The sequence below is a fragment of the Procambarus clarkii genome, chromosome 28 (assembly GCF_040958095.1).
Source record: "Procambarus clarkii isolate CNS0578487 chromosome 28, FALCON_Pclarkii_2.0, whole genome shotgun sequence".
Lineage (NCBI taxonomy): Eukaryota > Metazoa > Arthropoda > Malacostraca > Decapoda > Cambaridae > Procambarus > Procambarus clarkii.
Genome location: NC_091177.1, coordinates 44,102,428 through 44,117,543, shown reverse-complemented (window position 1 = coordinate 44,117,543; position 15,116 = coordinate 44,102,428). Strand labels below are relative to the sequence as shown.

At 46.4% G+C, this 15,116-nt stretch overlaps 1 protein-coding gene across 1 annotated transcript; it reads left to right on the top strand.

Annotated features, from left to right (window-relative positions):
- The first annotated feature begins 4,097 nt into the window (after positions 1-4,097).
- Positions 4,098-6,586, top strand: LOC138369486 (uncharacterized). Its single transcript, XM_069332745.1, has 2 exons — positions 4,098-4,206; positions 6,003-6,586. The coding sequence occupies exons 1-2, from the start codon at positions 4,098-4,100 to the stop codon at positions 6,584-6,586; spliced, it is 693 nt and encodes a 230-aa protein (XP_069188846.1).
- Positions 6,587-15,116: the final 8,530 nt, after the last annotated feature.

The following is a 15,116-nucleotide window of genomic DNA, read 5'->3' as shown; positions in this document are numbered from 1 at the left end:
ACTGGTTGATACACCTGCCTCACTGATTGATACACCTGCCTCACTGGTTGATACACCTGACTCACTGGTTGATACACCTGACTCACTGGTTGATACACCTGACTCACTGGTTGATACACATGACTCACTGGTTGATACACCTGACTCACTGGTTGATACACCTGACTCACTGGTTGATACACCTGACTCACTGGTTGATACACTTGCCTCACTGGTTGATACATCGACAATGGGCACGCGCCTAGATCCAGAATCCCTTCGTGTAGCAGTGGCCCTCCGCCTTGGTGCCCCAATTCACACTGAATACAAGTGTATTTGCAACAGGGTGGAAGCAGAGGTTCTATGCCAGTATTGTTTGCCTGGGGATCCCTGCTGCTGTCTGGGGCTCTGGGTGGGTGTTTGTCTTGTAGAGCCTCTGCTGTCGTGGCGTTCCTGGGGGCAATAGTGTCATTGAATGTTGACGACATTTTTACACAGGTACCTGATGTCAGACATCTGCAGGAGCTGAAGGAAGCATTTGAGCGGAATTCTGTGTTGCGTTTCACTTATGAGATGGAGAAGGATGGGAAGCTGCCCTTTCTAGATGTAACAGTCATGGAAAGGAGCGGAGGTTTCCACACTGCAGTCTACACTAAGGAAACAAACATAGGAATGTACCTCAATGCCAACAGTGACTGCCCAGACAGGTACAAGAGGAGTGTTGTTAAAGCTTATGTCGACCGTGCTCTCAGCCACAGCTCAGGATGGAAGCAAGTCGATGAAGAACTCTGTAGGGTAAGGCAGGTCCTAGTCAACAACGGCTTCTCCAATGGTTTCATTGAAGACATCATAAGAAGGAAGGTGAAATGTCATGCAACCTCTGAAGAGACAACTAACACAACACCTGTACCCCCCTATTAGACTATTTTACAGGAACTTCTTTTCCACAGCTCATAAAACGGAGGAAAGGGTCCTGAAAGATATTGTTAATAGAAACGTTATCCCTACAGACAAAAATCAGAAGATACAATTGATGATTTACTATAAAACCAAGAAAACTGCCAGCTTACTCATGAGAAACTCTCCAGACACAAAGCAGAACGCTTTGAAAGAGACCAATGTCGTCTATGCCTTCAAATGCCCACTTGGGGACTGTAAGCCTCAAAGAACTCAGTATATAGGCAAGACAACAACATCTCTTTCCAGGCGATTAACGATGCATAAGCAACAGGGCTCCATTAAGGAACATATAATCTCTTCCCACAACCAGACCATCACCAGAGAAGTCTTTACAAAAAACACCGAAATCATCGATAGATACAGCGATAGCAGGCGGCTTGATATCTGCGAGGCACTACACATTAAGAAGTCAACACCAGCAATCAACAGCCAATTAATGCACAACTATATTCTACCTACTTAATTACTCCGCACCAATATAGAAGCATCAAGAAATACGGGCCAATAGGCCCTCTGCAGTTACTTCCATTCATCCCTTTAACTTACCCAATATTATACCCATTGTTTCGTGTTCTATCTTGTGTTGAAAGTTTGTTTTCACCTCATCCAAAACTGTTGTAACATATCACCTCACCCAAATGCAGGTATATAAAATGAAAAGCCTTTTGAATTATAGCATAGTAAAAAATCTGTTTAGTGTTTGCATGTTATAGTTGTGTGTGTGTAAACTAAAGTCTTTGAAAATGTAATAAGTTATTGTGAAACGCGTTCAAGTGTCGCGTCAGACTAGAAATAAAAATGAATTTTGGAGAACTGATTTTTCAATTACCATCGACAGTGAAAAGAAACATAAGAAATATTGAGAATATTCGTGTTAGAATTATTAATCTTACTTTTTCGGTCATATTTAATAATATATATATATATATATATATATATATATATATATATATATATATATATATATATATATATATATATATATATATATATATATATATACATATATATATATATATATATATATATATATATATATATATATATATATATATATATGTATATATATATATATATATATATATATATATATATATATATATATATATATATATATATATATATTTATATTCAACCGAAAAGGAGTACCACCTCTGGTGCAAGTGTAGGGACCCATAGCCTCGGAGAAGAAAATAAAGAGTACTCAAGTACTCAGAGAAGACCTTGTGGATCCTCACTGAACACTTTGATATTTTCTTCTCCTACCACCCCTATTCTTTTGGTATGTGTGTATATATATCTAACTTTATTTGAAAATATCATTACACAAAAAGGGTTACAACATTGGTTACATGCAGGGTACAAGGCTACTTGTCACAAGTTGAACAGCTCCTCCAGCTCCTCAGATGGCGTTCAGGAACCATGGATGCAGTGAGCATTTCCTCTCTGGATCGCCACACTAAGGCACTGAAAGAGAAAACTGGCAGCTCTAAGGTCTCCAGTTTTTTCAATTAGCTTAGAACCCAGTTTTTTGCAAATAAAAACTAGGATCACTTTTACCCCAGGCATCAAGTGTCTCTGAGGCAATGGGGACAAAATTGAAGTGGTGATCCGGATCTTTGTTTTTGCGCAACTTGGCATCTTCCCGGTGATTGGCAGCACTGCCTTGCTGTGCATCACTGAAGTCAACATAAATGTTGGCTAAATTTGAAACGCAAGTGTAGTCCCACACCAACTGTCTACCATTCTTCCAGGGGCTCTCTGTGATTCCGTCTGGGCGACCGACAGGCTCATCAGTGTTGCGGGGCATTAGGTAGCAGAGCTCTCTCTCTCTGCTGGACAACCGGCTGTGGTAAGGCTTCTCTGAATAATGTCGTTAACCTCGCCGTGTCTTGCATGCCATCCTCCTGTCCTTTGGCAGAGAAGGCCATGCCGTCAGTACCTGTCGGTCTCGCCGAAAATACACCTGTGTTCGGTGTGGATTGGGGCAGCGAGGCGGAGAGCCACGGCAATTCGAAGAGCCTAGAGTGTGAAACGCATGCTGATTGCTGACATTGGGGTTGCTAATACGAAGTCACCTACATGGGGAGCTGCTGCAGCTCTAAGTCGGCCAGTGTCATGAGGTGTTGTCGCAGCTTCTTGGTCGGCAATGGGGCGATCCCAGCTGGATTGCTTCTGAGCTTCAGACGGCGGTGGTTGGGGTACTGGTCTTACAAGAAAGACCCACTTAGTGGTGCAGTCTGTAAAGCTGGGATCATGTACCCCTGCCCGTTGACCTAGGTAATCTGACAAGATTTCCTTCACCAAGTTGTCAGACCCCACTGAAGAGGACAGGAACGCTGGTACAGCAATTTGTGTTGCTGTGCACACGCCAAGGCCCCCGAGTCTGACAGGAAGGGAGGCCTGTTTCCACTGTGATTCGCTGAGGGAAAGGTTGAGGGCTTTTTCTAGCATTGATTTCAGCAAGCTGTCGTACTCTCCTAATTTAATGTTATTGAAAGATGGCGAACATCTTAGAAAGTAGGTCAGCCTGGGGAGGGACAAGCATCTGACGATGAGGTAAAGTGCATCATGAGCATCGATGTCTTCAATCCTCTCGTTCATCCTCTTCAGGTCAGTGATCTTCTTACCAAGGACCTCGTCGATGGCATTCCTTCCAAGAGGAGCACCTAGGAGTGTGCTGTCCTCAGGGTTGGTTGTATGAATGTCAGGCAAAACAACCTTTATTTGCTCTATTATGTGCTGGTTGGTAGAGGTTATTTCGCACTTGGAAGAGTTCAGGGTGAGGCCTAGACTTGCTCCATGCTCCTGAATTATTCTTATGTCCTCTAGGAAGGAGGCTGGTGAGCCGGCTAGAGTACCATCGTTCAAAAAACAAATGTTGAGCTCACTGGACAGGTTATCAGTGACATCCTTGATGACTTCCTCCGTTTTATAAGCCACGGCTCATAAAACGGAGGAAAGAGATCTGAAATATGTTATTTATAGGAACGTTTTCCCCACAGACACCAATCAGAAGATTAATTTAATTCATTTATTAGGCACCCCATACCTTGTGGGGGGTAGTGGAAAGGGTTACAGAGGTACATAATGGGCTCAGGGACTGAAGATTACAATTAACATTTACTATAAAAAACAAGAAGACTGCTAACTAACTTATGAAGAACTCTCCAGACACCAAACAGAACGTCTTAAAAGAGACCAACGTCGTCTATGCCTTCACATGCCCACTTGAGGACTGTCAGCCCCAAAGATCTCAGTATATAGGCAAGACAACAACGTCTCTCTCCTTAGGCGATTATCAGTGCATGAACAACAGGGCTCCATCAAGGAATATATAATCTCCTCACACAACCTGACTATCACCAGAGTCATCTTAACAAGTAACATTGCAATAATCGACAGGTATAACGACAGCAGGAGACTCGACATCAGCGAGGCCCTACACACCAAAAAGTCAAGACCAGCAATCAACAACCAGTTAACACATAATGACATTCTACCCACTTCATGACCCTGAACCAACAGAGAGACAGTAAGAGCGAGAACATAAGCTGCTTATGTTCATGCATGTAATAACCCATTAATATCCATTATGTTTCATCCACGTGTTCATCTCAGTCATGTCCTGTACCACCTCACCCCAAGCGAATATAAGCCTTCGCAAAAAGAGGTAAATTTTCTTTGAACATTTAAGGAGTGCTTTGTAAAAGGCATTCCTTTCAGACCCTAATAAATTCTCAGTCCATAATAAAAGCGTCAGATCAGAATAAATTGTGAAATTGAACTTTGGAGAGTAAATTTTTGAACTTCCCCTTTCTCCGGATTTCTTGCCGTTCACAGTTTCAATCAATGTTTACCTTTGTGTTCAGTTCGACTGTTGTGTCCCTCGTGACCATAGGAAGAGTAGCCAGAGGCACAGTCAGAAAACACTTTATGAACCTCAGAGGTCCACGACTGTTCATTATCCACACAGGAAGCATGATATTTATTGCTTGAACAAATGTAGTCGCGTTCAAGGAAAATTTAGATATTTTTGCAAGAAGTACTTGACCAACCAGGCTGTAGCTGTGGGCCTTCAAGCAATAGCCTGTTGAACTCAAGTGGAGCCTGGCTCCCAGGCGGGCTTGTGGAGTTGATGCACTCTATAACCCCATCCAGGTTTAACGCCTCTCCTTCTGTCTCTTATCTCTATCCCTCTCCATCACACCTCTCCACCCCCTCTCCCTCACCCTCCCTCACTCCTCTCCCTCACCCTCCCTCACTCCTCTCCAACCCTCTCCCTCACCCTCCCTCACACCTCTCCCTCACCCTCCCTCACACCTCTCCCTCCTCCTCATCCTTCCTCTTAAATCCTACTTCCGCTAATGCTTCAGGCGCAGTTTCTGGTTTAATTTGTTGATGGAACTGGAATTACTCAATGAATATTTTACACACTTTACATACAGCCGGCGCTGGGAGTTCCCTTGTCGGCGCTGGGAGTTCCCTTGTCGGCGCTGGGAATTCCCTTGTCGGCGCTGAGAGTTCCCTTGTCGGCGCTGGGAGTTCCCTTGTCGGCGCTGGGAGTTTCCTTGTTGGCGCTGGGAGTTCCCTTGTCGGCGCTGGGAGTTCCCTTGTCGGCGCTGGGAGTTCCCTTGTCGGTGCTGGGAGTGCCCTTGTCGGCGCTGGGAGTTCCCTTGTCGGCGCTGGGAGTTCCCTTGTCGGCACTGAGAGTTCCCTTGTCGGCGCTGGGAGTTCACTTGACGGCGCTAGGAGTTCACTTGCCGGCGCTGGGAGTTCACTACACGATCGGAGGATTGCGTTCACCTTTTTGCTGGAACTTTTAAGTTCACTTTCCAGAGAATGCAGAGCGTTGTGAGGAAGGTCGACGCTGTCACCTCCCTGCAGGCAGACATTCAGGGCTCCCGTACTGCTCTGCCCTGAGTGTTCCCGGAGTGACTCTGAATTTCCTGATTGATGTACCGTGAATGTGCAGTGTCTCTGAGACATCCGAGTGTGTGGTGGGCGAATATTGGGAGTACCATAAGGTACTACAGAAACTGTAGTAACTTATGGCACTACAGAAACTGTAGTAACTTATGGTACTACAGAAACTGTAGTAACTTATGGTACTACAGAAACTGTAGTAACTTATGGTACTACAGAAACTGTAGTAACTTATGGTACTACAGAAACTGTAGTAACTTATGGCACTACAGAAACTGTAGTAACTTATGGTACTACAGAAACTGTAGTAGCTTATGGTACTACAGAAACTGTAGTAACTTATGGCACTACAGAAACTGTAGTAACTTATGGTACTACAGAAACTGTAGTAACTTATGGCACTACAGAAACTGTAGTAACTTATGGCACTACAGAAACTGTAGTAACTTATGGCACTACAGAAACTGTAGTAACTTATGGCACTACAGAAACTGTAGTAACTTATGGCACTACAGAAACTGTAGTAACTTATGGCACTACAGAAACTGTAGTACCTTATGGCACTACAGAAACTGTAGTAACTTATGGCACTACAGAAACTGTAGTACCTTATGGCACTACAGAAACTGTAGTACCTTATGGCACTACAGAAACTGTAGTAACTTATGGCACTACAGAAACTGTAGTAACTTATGGCACTACAGAAACTGTAGTAACTTGAGGTTATCTTGAGATGATTTCGGGTTATTTTTTTTTTAGTGTCCCCGCGGCCCGGTCCTCGACCAGGCCTCCACCCCCAGGAAGCAGCCCGTGACAGCTGACTAACATCCAGGTACCTATTTTACTGCTAGGTAACAGGGGCATAGGGTGAAAGAAACTCTGCCCATTGTTTCTCGCCGGCGCCTGGGATCGAACCCAGGACCACAGGATCACAAGTACCGCGTGCTGTCCGCTCGGCCGACCGGCTCCCTTACCATAGTACCATACAGTCTCCTGATAGCGGGTCAACAAAGGTTCGCTGCTCCTCCAAGAGATGGGGTATCTTCTCCCACTGATAGTCTGGGTCAAGTGAGGAGTCTGTGGTGGTGTAAGGGATGGGTGGGTGTGTGTACCAGTCAACGTGTCCGGCCGGAGGTGGTACAGCACGTGGTTGAGGTCAACACGTGCATGTTTGAGTTGGAGAAGATTCCCAAAGAGAGGATAGATCTTTTCGCACTAATGTATCTGACTTTTTTGTTTGAGTTCAGTAGTAGGCATCCATCAGTCTCAGGAGACTATATAGTTGCGCTCTGGTTGTCGTTCTGGAGTGGCCTCACCAGGGCGCAAAGCCAGGGTAGGTTGATTTGGGGGAGAAGCTGTTACCCAGGCAGCAGGTCCCCCCTCTCCACGGCGCTGAAAGTCTCCAATGGAATGGCATACGCCAATACGATTGGTTCCAGCGCCGTGGAGAGGGGGGACCTGCTGCCTGGGTAACATCTTAGTAGAAAAGAACTATTATGTTTTTAAAAGCTTCTTGTAATTTAAAAAAAAATATATTGTTAACTCGTTTTCGTCAGATGGTCATATAATTAAACAATATATATATTGAATTGTAATGCATGGGTATTTACACATTTATTTTTTTATTTATTTTCTCTGAATAAAAATAACAATCACAAATCCAAATGATTGTAAATACTTGCAAGGACTTGAGGTAGGAGGCAGCGTCAGTGCGGCAGGAGAAGGAGGTAACGAGGTGCTCAGAATTCTTGGAAAGTGTAATGGGTGGAAGTGACAAAAGTTGTCGTAATATAATTGTAATTGGATGTAATGGTTTGGGAAGATTGGAGGACCGTTTGTCTGTTGATATATCAATACAAGAGATGAGTTCGTTAGTGAAGAAGTTGAGATAATGAATATAGGTTTAGATAAGATCTATTCGAAGTAATCTATTCATGTAAGAGAGGAAATATAAGAACATAAGAACAAAGATAACTGCAGAAGACCTATTGGCCCATACGAGGCAACTCCTATTTATAACCACCCAATCCCAGAACCACCGAACCAATATGCCAGAAGGTTGGGTAAGAGCAGCAAGTCTTACACTGTATTAAAGTGTATGAGGATTGTATCTAATGTATAAACTACAGAAAAATAGTTTACCAAAATATGGGTGTATAATGAGGAGGAACTTGTGGAGGACGTGACGGGTGGTGAACGAGGCCGGGGTCCGGGGTGGCATGTGGTCCACATACTCGCATCAACATGGCCATCTGTTCAGAAAATAAAGTCCTTATATTACCATATCGTATTTATTGGCCAAAAAAATAAAACCAGTTTTACTATGTTTTTCACAGAGATAATTTATTGACATAGTCAGCCATCTCATATTGAATTTGTTACTTTAATTTTTGAAGGCATATAATTGCTTTGAAGATGTTTCATTCCCATTGTTTACATTGTTATTGTCCTGCAAGATGCAGCTATTAGTGAGGTAAGTTATGAAGGAAGTGTCCACACTCTCGGCCGCCCTCCACCCTCGCCCCAATGTTTACACTTGAAGAAATATTTCCCAAACGAAAGTCTATTCAAAAAGTAATCTAGTAAACATTAACCGAAATCAGATGTTTCCTCAGGCATTTTCCCTGGCCACTCAGCCTAGCCCAGAGATCTCAGCTTCACTGATGCTATAGAGAACTTATAAATGTTTGATCTACATGACAAATGAGCAACACTGCAGGACAGACTACAGCACCGTGCCAGCAGGTAGCCCCCACCTGACACTACAGGACAGACTACAGCACCGTGCCAGCAGGTAGCCCCCACCTGACACTACAGGACAGACTACAGCACCGTGCCAGCAGGTAGCCCCCACCTGACACTGCAGGACAGACTACAGCACCGTGCCAGCAGGTAGCCCCCACCTGACACTACAGGACAGACTACAGCACCGTGTTAGCAGGTAGCCCCCACCTGACACTACAGGACAGACCACAGCACCGTGCTAGCAGGTAGCCCCCACCTGACACTACAGGACAGACTACAGCACCGTGTTAGCAGGTAGCCCCCACCTGACACTACAGGACAGACTACAGCACCGTGTTAGCAGGTAGCCCCCACCTGACACTACAGGACAGACCACAGCACCGTGCCAGCAGGTAGCCCCCACCTGACACTACAGGACAGACTACAGCACCGTGCTAGCAGGTAGCCCCCACCTGACACTACAGGACAGACTACAGCACCGTGTTAGCAGGTAGCCCCCACCTGACACTACAGGACAGACTACAGCACCGTGTTAGCAGGTAGCCCCCACCTGACACTACAGGACAGACTACAGCACCGTGTTAGCAGGTAGCCCACACCTGACACTACAGGACAGACTACAGCACCGTGTTAGCAGGTAGCCCCCACCTGACACTACAGGACAGACCACAGCACCGTGCCAGCAGGTAGCCCCCACCTGACACTACAGGACAGACTACAGCACCGTGCCAGCAAGTAGCCCCCACCTGACACTACAGGACAGACCACAGCACCGTGCCAGCAAGTAGCCCCCACCTGACACTACAGGACAGACCACAGCATCGTGCCAGCAGGTAGCCCCCACCTGACACTACAGGACAGACCACAGCACCGTGCCAGCAGGTAGCCCCCACCTGACACTACAGGACAGACCACAGCACCGTGCCAGCAGGTAGCCCCCACCTGACACTACAGGACAGACCACAACACCGTGCTAGCAGGTAGCCCCCACCTGACACTACAGGACAGACCACAGCACCGTGCCAGCAGGTAACCCCCACCATACACTACAGGACAGACCACAGCACCGTGCCAGCAGGTAGCCCCCACCTGACACTACAGGACAGACCACAGCACCGTGCGAGCACGTAGCCCCCACCTGACACTACAGGACAGACCACAGCACCGTGCCAGCAGGTAGCCCCCACCTGACACTACAGGACAGACCACAGCACCGTGCCAGCAGGTAGCCCCCACCTGACACTACAGGACAGACCACAGCACCGTGCCAGCAGGTAGCCCCCACCTGACACTACAGGACAGACCACAGCACCGTGCCAGCAGGTAGCCCCCACCTGACACTACAGGACAGACCACAGCACCGTGCCAGCAGGTAGCCCCCACCTGACACTACAGGACAGACCACAGCACCGTGCCAGCAGGTAGCCCCCATCTGACACTACAGGACAGACCACAGCACCGTGCCAGCAGGTAGCCCCCACCTGACACTACAGGACAGACCACAGCACCGTGCCAGCAGGTAGCCCCCACCTGTCACTACAGGACAGACCACAGCACCGTGCCAGCAGGTAGCCCCCACCTGACACTACAGGACAGACCACAGCACCGTGCTAGCAGGTAGCCCCCACCTGACACTACAGGACAGACCACAGCACCGTGCTAGCAGGTAGCCCCCACCTGACACTACAGGACAGACCACAGCACCGTGCCAGCAGGTAGCCCCCACCTGACACTACAGGACAGACCACAGCACCGTGCCAGCAGGTAGCCCCCACCTGAGACTACAGGACAGACCACAGCACCGTGCTAGCAGGTAGCCCCCACCTGACACTACAGGACAGACCACAACACCGTGCCAGCACGTAGCCCCCACCTGACACTACAGGACAGACCACAGCACCGTGCCAGCAGGTAGCCCCCACCATACACTACAGGACAGACCACAGCACCGTGCCAGCAGGTAGCCCCCACCTCACACTACAGGACAGACCACAGCACCGTGCCAGCAGGTAGCCCCCACCTGACACTACAGGACAGACCACAGCACCGTGCCAGCAGGTAGCCCCCACCTGACACTACAGGACAGACCACAGCACCGTGCCAGCAGGTAGCCCCCACCTGACACTACAGGACAGACCACAGCACCGTGCCAGCAGGTAGCCCCCACCTGAATATTTGGAATAATGAAGGCATGACTATCACAAAGAGATTGCTTACTGGAGCGCATTTTAAATCCTATTGGAATCAGATCTATATTCAGAGAGCGTTTGATTCATTCCAACTCCATATTGTTTTATGTAAAACGCTGCGTGAGAATTTATTTAAAACTTGTGGTACAACTTTATGTTTGTCCCGGAAATCGTCTTATGGTGCGACTTTTATGGTACAAGTTATGGTAATGTGGGTATCAGCGCTCTTGGGGCTAACTAAGGCTTGTGGAACACATTAATTGGTCACGTAATGGGCGCTGATGGCCGGATGTGAACACCTCCCGACTGTGGCTAATGACCATAATAAAGTGTCCTTTATTACTAGCTTCTGAGGTACTTTTCTAGCTCCTGACTGTCTCAACTGTTTGTGTCAGCTGTCAACTGTTACTGTTTGTGGCAGCTGTCAGTTGTTACTGTTTGTGGCAGCTGTCAGTTGTTACTGTTTGTGTCAGCTGTCAGTTGTTACTGTTTGTGGCAGCTGTCAGTTGTTACTGTTTGTGGCAGCTGTCAGTTGTTACTGTTTGTGTCAGCTGTCAGTTGTTACTGTTTGTGGCAGCTGTCAACTGTTACTGTTTGTGGCAGCTGTCAGTTGTTACTGTTTGTGGCAGCTGTCAGTTGTTACTGTTTGTGGCAGCTGTCAACTGTTACTGTTTGTGGCAGCTGTCAGTTGTTACTGTTTGTGGCAGCTGTCAGTTGTTACTGTTTGTGTCAGCTGTCAGTTGTTACTGTTTGTGGCAGCTGTCAGTTGTTACTGTTTGTGGCAGCTGTCAGTTGTTACTGTTTGTGTCAGCTGTCAGTTGTTACTGTTTGTGGCAGCTGTCAACTGTTACTGTTTGTGGCAGCTGTCAGTTGTTACTGTTTGTGGCAGCTGTCAGTTGTTACTGTTTGTGGCAGCTGTCAACTGTTACTGTTTGTGGCAGCTGTCAGTTGTTACTGTTTGTGGCAGCTGTCAGTTGTTACTGTTTGTGTGAGCTGTCAGTTGTTACTGTTTGTGGCAGCTGTCAGTTGTTACTGTTTGTGGCAGCTGTCAGTTGTTACTGTTTGTGTCAGCTGTCAGTTGTTACTGTTTGTGGCAGCTGTCAACTGTTACTGTTTGTGGCAGCTGTCAGTTGTTACTGTTTGTGTCAGCTGTCAGTTGTTACTGTTTGTGGCAGCTGTCAGTTTTTACTGTTTGTGGCAGCTGTCAGTTTTTACTGTTTGTGGCAGCTGTCAGTTGTTACTGTGTCAGCTGTCAGTTGTTACTGTTTGTGGCAGCTGTCAGTTGTTACTGTTTATGGCAGCTGTCAGTTGTTACTGTTTGTGGCAGCTGTCAGTTGTTACTGTTTGTGGCAGCTGTCAGTTTTTACTGTTTGTGGCAGCTGTCAGTTGTTACTGTGTCAGCTGTCAGTTGTTACTGTTTGTGGCAGCTGTCAGTTGTTACTGTTTGTGTCAGCTGTCAGTTGTTACTGTGTCAGCTGTCAGTTGTTACTGTGTCAGCTGTCAGTTGTTACTGTTTGTGGCAGCTGTCAGTTGTTACTGTTTGTGGCAGCTGTCAGTTGTTACTGTTTGTGGCAGCTGTCAGTTGTTACTGTGTCAGCTGTCAGTTGTTACTGTTTGTGGCAGCTGTCAGTTGTTACTGTTTGTGTCAGCTGTCAGTTGTTACTGTGTCAGCTGTCAGTTGTTACTGTTTGTGTCAGCTGTCAGTTGTTACTGTGGCAGCTGTCAGTTGTTACTGTTTGTGTCAGCTGTCAGTTGTTACTGTGTCAGCTGTCAGTTGTTACTGTTTGTGGCAGCTGTCAGTTGTTACTGTTTGTGGCAGCTGTCAGCTGTTACTGTTTGTGTCAGCTGTCAGCTGTTACTGTTTGTGGCAGCTGTCAGTTGTTACTGTGTCAGTTGTTACTGTGGCAGCTGTCAGTTGTTACTGTTTGTGTCAGCTGTCAGTTGTTACTGTGTCAGCTGTCAGTTGTTACTGTTTGTGGCAGCTGTCAGCTGTTACTGTTTGTGGCAGCTGTCAGTTGTTACTGTTTGTGTCAGCTGTCAGTTGTTACTGTGGCAGCTGTCAGTTGTTACTGTTTGTGTCAGCTGTCAGTTGCTACTGTGGCAGCTGTCAGTTGTTACTGTGGCAGCTGTCAGTTGTTACTGTTTGTGTCAGCTGTCAGTCGTTACTGTGGCAGCTGTCAGCTGTTACTGTTTGTGTCAGCTGTCAGTTGTTACTGTTTGTGGCAGCTGTCACTTGTTACTGTTTGTGGCAGCTGTCAGCTGTTACTGTTTGTGTCAGCTGTCACTTGTTACTGTTTGTGGCAGCTGTCAGCTGTTTCTGTTTGTGTCAGCTGTCAGTTGTTACTGTTTGTGGCAGCTGTCAGTTGTTACTGTTTGTGGCAGCTGTCAGCTGTTACTGTTTGTGTCAGCTGTCAGTTGTTACTGTTTGTGGCAGCTGTCAGTTGTTACTGTTTGTGGCAGCTGTCAGCTGTTACTGTTTGTGTCAGCTGTCACTTGTTACTGTTTGTGGCAGCTGTCAGCTGTTACTGTTTGTGGCAGCTGTCAGCTGTTACTGTTTGTGGCAGTTGTCAGCTGTTACTGTTTGTGTCAGCTGTCACTTGTTACTGTTTGTGGCAGCTGTCAGCTGTTACTGTTTGTGGCAGCTGTCAGCTGTTACTGTTTGTGTCAGCTGTCAGCTGTTACTGTTTGTGGCAGCTGTCAGTTGTTACTGTGTCAGCTGTTACTGTTTGTGTCAGCTGTTGCTGTTTGTGTCAGCTGTTGCTGTTTGTGTCAGCTGTTGCTGTTTGTGTCAGCTGTCAGTTGTTACTGTTTGTGGCAGCTGTCAATTAACAATGTTTAGGGCAACTGTCAGGTTTAAATTAAATATAAATTACCTCATTTCACTTTAGGAAGTTTTAATTAAAATCAGTAATTTACTCCTGTTCCCATGTAGTGCAGGTGGGAGAGGTCAGTGGTTGTGGGAGAGGTCAGTGGTGGTGGGAGAGGTCAGTGGTGGTGGGAGTAGTGCAGGTGGGAGAGGTCAGTGGTGGTGGGAGAGGTCAGTGGTGGTGGGAGAGGTCAGTGGTGGTGGGAGAGGTCAGTGGTGGTGGGAGAGGTCAGTGGTGGTGGGAGAGGTCAGTGGTGGTGGGTGTAGTGTAGGTGGGAGAGGTCAGTGGTGGTGGGAGAGGTCAGTGGTGGTGAGAGAAGTCAGTGGTGGTGGGAGAGGTCAGTGGTGGTGGGAGAGGTGCAGGTGGGAGAGGTCAGTGGTGGTGGGAGAGGTGCAGGTGGGAGAGGTCATCTTTGGTCAACGTTTCTCAAGACAGAGATTAAGACAAATGTTTGCAATTAATTGACCAATAAACACTCCCCAATCAGTAGATCAACAACAGATCTGAAAGTATTAAAAGTTATATAGAAGGGTTGATTACAGGTAATGCCAATTATGTTATTGTTAGAATTTATGTATATATATATGTACACAATTTGTGTACTTTGCGTTGAGGTGAAAGCCTGTTAAGAGAGGGAGGGTTGTTAAGCTCACTTCAACGGCTTAAAGGCCTAACAATAGGTATAGTAATACTAGTTTACTCTGGTCCAGAATGTATGTAAACTTTCAGTGTATATGTACCTGTAAACTGGCTACACTTCTCGCTGGAAACTACCCTTCTACTCGAAATAAAATGAACCTATTCAGTAATTTTCTGTGCATGGTCACTGTTCTACACAAAATAGTTATTTATTTGGGAATTTTAAAACCAAGAAAGTTTCTGAAATTGTTTTCTTTTTAATTAAAATATATAATTACAAAATATTCCAATGGGGACCAACTCGCATGTCATAAAGATTTTGTAAGGAAAATATTCTGTCATGTTTTCCTGATCTCTTCTGGATGCTTCAATGCTGAACTTCAAGGCTGAACTTCAAGGCTGAACTTCAAGGCTGAGCTTCAAGGCTGAGCTTCAAGGCTGAGCTTCAAGGCTGAGCTTCAAGACTGAGCTTCAAGGACGAGAAGAATGTTAAATTAAGTGTATGAAGACCCTCCAGGTCGGCACCAGCCAAAGAAATCAATTTGTCAGCTTAATTCTGTGATCGACAAGAAATCTTTCTCCGAAACGGTTGGAAGCTAAAAATACCGAACAATTATGTAAGTCAAGATGGTAATGATTGTTTGATTGTGGAGGTGGTGGAGTGGTGGGTTAAATGGTGAGAGAGGGAGGGAGAGTGGGAAGAGGGGGGGGAGTAGAGAGAGAGTTAGGGGAGGGGTGTTGGGGAGATAGAAGTAAAGGGGAAGAGATGGAGAAGATGGGATGATACAGGATACACTTCCCCGATTACAGA